The 3,837-nt window shown below is 32.2% G+C and overlaps 1 protein-coding gene across 1 annotated transcript; it reads left to right on the top strand.

Annotated features, from left to right (window-relative positions):
* The first annotated feature begins 1,134 nt into the window (after nucleotides 1-1,134).
* On the top strand, nucleotides 1,135-2,705 carry LOC115985953. Its single transcript, XM_031108835.1, has 2 exons — nucleotides 1,135-1,442; nucleotides 2,528-2,705. The coding sequence occupies exons 1-2, from the start codon at nucleotides 1,135-1,137 to the stop codon at nucleotides 2,703-2,705; spliced, it is 486 nt and encodes a 161-aa protein (XP_030964695.1).
* Nucleotides 2,706-3,837: the final 1,132 nt, after the last annotated feature.

Genomic DNA, 3,837 nt, shown 5'->3' with positions numbered 1-3,837 from the left:
TCGCGCAATTGGTTAGTCACATACTGGGAGTCGTGCATATGAAAGGGGAACTGTCACTATAGAACAAGTCTAATTAGGTATTGGGGTAAGAGTTCAACTATAGGTTGGTAAGGTACTTGGATTCCTTTACTTGTAACCGCTTGTTGTGATAATAGTGGAGTTTCGGGAGTGGTGACCTGAAAATCACCCAGTGGTGTTTTTGCCGTTAGGTTTTCCCCATTTGTAAACAAATCACTGTGTTATTTATTTTCCGCTGCATATTTAGTTTGTTGGTGATTTGTTTGTGCTACCACGCGTTTGCATGATAAATTGATTAATTAATAACTTGGCTAATTAATTAATTAATTTCTATCACAAAGGGTCATTCAGTTTGTGGCCTATCAAAATGTGCTTAGGGAAGAGAGTTTATTGGATAGCATCCAAACCTTAGTCTCCTTAATACTTATGTTTTAGTTTCTTTAGAATCCTTTTATGTGACAACCCTCATCATCCAATCATATGGTTTTTAAGAACAAAATTTCCTAGATGGGATTACTTAAGAGTTATGTCCTACGTACATAAGAATAAATGCATAAATGCAAAATGTGCACACTAATGCTAAGGATGACAAAACCTAAGAGCCATAGGATGTCATGATTTTTGTTTACTTTGAAGAATAAGAAGAAGAAAGACAATAAATTGCAATGATTGTTAGCTCAACTGGTAAAGTTTCTAGTGATTGAATAAAAGATGTAGAGTTCAATCCCCATCTAAAAACATACTAAAAAAGTTTGCTCTAATGTAAACCTCTCAAACCAACCCCTCTTATCCTCTCAATTCGTAAAAAATAAAAAATTTAAGGTTGTTTCTTGTCAAACACTTTTCTATATAAAAAATTAAAAAAAAAAAAAATTTCCCACAGCTAAAAAAAAAATACCAAAAAAATGACAATGTTATATTTACAGTATTTTCACAATAAATTATTGGCGGTTAATTATTATTGGTTCTAATTTAAACCTACTACTAAAATTACTTCTCTTTTATAAATAGCCTTTTGAAATTTGTATAAATAACATCTCACCTATATCATAAGTCGTCTTTCACTGAATACCAACAACAGGGAAAGCCTTGTAGTTATTAAATCTAACAAAAACCATGGTTTTCAAGGACTACACCGTTTTCTCTCATGTCTTTTTAGCAACAGCCGTCATTCTCCTCGCTAGCCACGCTCATGGTGCTAGCCTTTGCGACAGTGCTCAAAATAAGCTCGTCTGTAATGCAATTGTCCAGAATCGGACTGACCCTCGTAGTGCCTTGATTGCATCCATTCACAAGTTGGTTTACGAGAGCAAAGTTGCAGAGGTGTTGGCTCAAAAGCAAACCAAGTCCACTGAAATAGATGACTGCATAAGGAACTTTAACACTATGTTTGGTTGGAGGGATTATAGGGAGGATGGAAAATAATAGGTGGAAAATGGTGTGGAAAACAGTGTTTTCCATTGTTTGGGAAGCAAAGGAAAACAGAGAGGATGGAAAATCCGGGAGAAAATTTTCCTCCCGGACCCACCAATTCTTTTCCTCCCAAATCGGGAGGAAAACTGTGGAGAGAAAGCTACTCTTACCGTGAAATTACACAAATACCCTCTCCCACTTACCCTCCTCACAAACACAACGGCTGTCCTGGAATCAAGTAAAAAAAAAAAAAAAAAAACCAGAGACCGAGAGCTGGAGAAAAAAAAAAGAGAGAAAGCACTTCTTGAATGAGGGAGAAAAAGAAAGAAAAGAAGGGGGAGATAAAGAGATAAGGAAAATCGTGTATGGAGGAAGAAGAAGAAAAAAAAAAAAAACCAGAGAGAGCGAGTTGGAGAAGATGAAGGGAGAATGAGAGTGCTGGAACGTGTGTGGAGAAAAAGAAAAAGAAGGGGTGGGGATAGAGATAACGTGTGTGGTGGAGGAGATAGCATAAAAAAAGAAAAAGAAAAACGTATGGCTGTAATGAAAAGATTGAAAAGAGAAATAATATAAAAAATAAAAAATCCTAATTGAGAAATGTTACTACAATAATTTCACAATAAATTTTAAGTAACAGATTGTTATTAGTTAATATTGGTGAGCAAAAAAATAATTTTTGTGGTGGGTTCAAATTAGAACTAATAACAACTTTTCACATAAATTTTGTAGTGAAAATATTGCAAAAAATGTTGTGGACGTAACACTTCTTATTGAAAAATATAATAGTTGGTAAATTTTATATTATTTAATGAGTATAAATAAATCTATTTTTTACCAATTATGTAACAAGGGTATAATAGTCAATTTATATAAACTATTTTTTCTATCCTCTCACTTTTCTTTTCAACGAAACAAAAGAGTTTTTCATCTTCCCACTTTTCCATCCCTCCAACCAAACACACATGAGGGAAAACTAAATATTTTCCATCCTCCCACTTTTCCATCCTCCCACAATTTTTCATCCTTCCACTTTTTCACTCCTCCAACCAAACGGACCCTAAAAGTTCCATTGACAACGCCAAAGACGCCTTGAAAGTCCTCCCGACCATGACCTGGATAGCCTGAATTGCTACCTCTCGGCCGCCCAGACCAACTACCATACATGCGATGATGGGTTCTCGAAATCTGGCGAGACCAATCCCATTGCCAAAACTCCCAAGCGCTTAGAGGATATGGTTGGCGTCAGTTTGTATCTATCAACTTTAATTCCATGAAGAAGTGCTTTTTTAAGTTGTACGTGATTAGTTAAAAGTGGTCTGAAGAAATCATTACAAAAAGTTATTTTTTTTCTTTTTAATAAAAATTTATGGGTTTGCTTAAAGAAAAAAAAAGGTTTATGGAGGGTGTGAGAAAATCTTTATTCTTAAACTTAAAAAAAAAAAAAATATATATATATATATATATATCTTGACATTTATTTGTATAGAATAATATAGTACTAGATTGGATTAGCTATTGGAAAGATATTTGCTACTCTTTTGGTCATAATTCATTTCCATTACTGTATAACAATACAAGCAAATACCACTTACTAATAATTTTTTCTAGGGTAGTCTATAAGAAACCTAATTATATAAAAAATCTAACAAAATAGAACATAAAAATATTAACAAAAAAAAAAAAAGACGCAAATATTTGAATTTAACAATTTATTTTTTCTAAAAAAATGAAAATGTAAAAAAAGAAAACTGATAAGAGATAAAATGAGAATTGAAAATCCTATGGTAAGAGTAATAAGTGATAAAGAGTCTAAAATGATGATAGAGTAGAAGAGAAAAATAGAGAGAGAGAGAGACAGAGATGAAAAGAACAACGAATGATATTAATTGCTAGTGCGGGTTAAGTCGCTAAGAAAAGTAAAGATGTTGCTTTTGAATAGATAGGTTCAGAGCAAAGCTGTGGATGCCACCAAAGAAAACTGATGATCATACAATCTTTCTTATTCATTTTTTAGGAGAATAAAATTAGACATTATTTTCATGGAATGGTTTGAATGAATTACAAATCTAAAATAATTGATTTTTTTTTTTTTTAGAAATTATTTTTTGTTGAATATTTTGTTCATTTGATGTTGTTTGGTCTAATCTTGTTATTATCTAGGTTTTTTATTTTTTTTAATTTTTTTATTTTTATAATGTTCTTTGGACTAATATTTGTTGTTATTGTTCAAAATTAGTTGATGCAACATTTGAAAACCATAGTAAATAGCTAATAACTTGGGTTAATAATCACATTGATGTTGAGTAACCTTTTGGCCTAAAAGATGTTGGGCACGTCATGACTTCTAATTGTAACTTAAAAAAGCTAAAACAATGAGCAAAAGTTTTTCTATAAGAGTAATGATTA

This window comes from Quercus lobata, chromosome 4 (assembly GCF_001633185.2).
Source record: "Quercus lobata isolate SW786 chromosome 4, ValleyOak3.0 Primary Assembly, whole genome shotgun sequence".
Classification (NCBI taxonomy): Eukaryota; Viridiplantae; Streptophyta; class Magnoliopsida; order Fagales; family Fagaceae; genus Quercus; species Quercus lobata.
The sequence above is the reverse complement of the archived record's forward strand: the minus strand, read 5'-3'. Positions and strand labels throughout refer to the sequence as shown.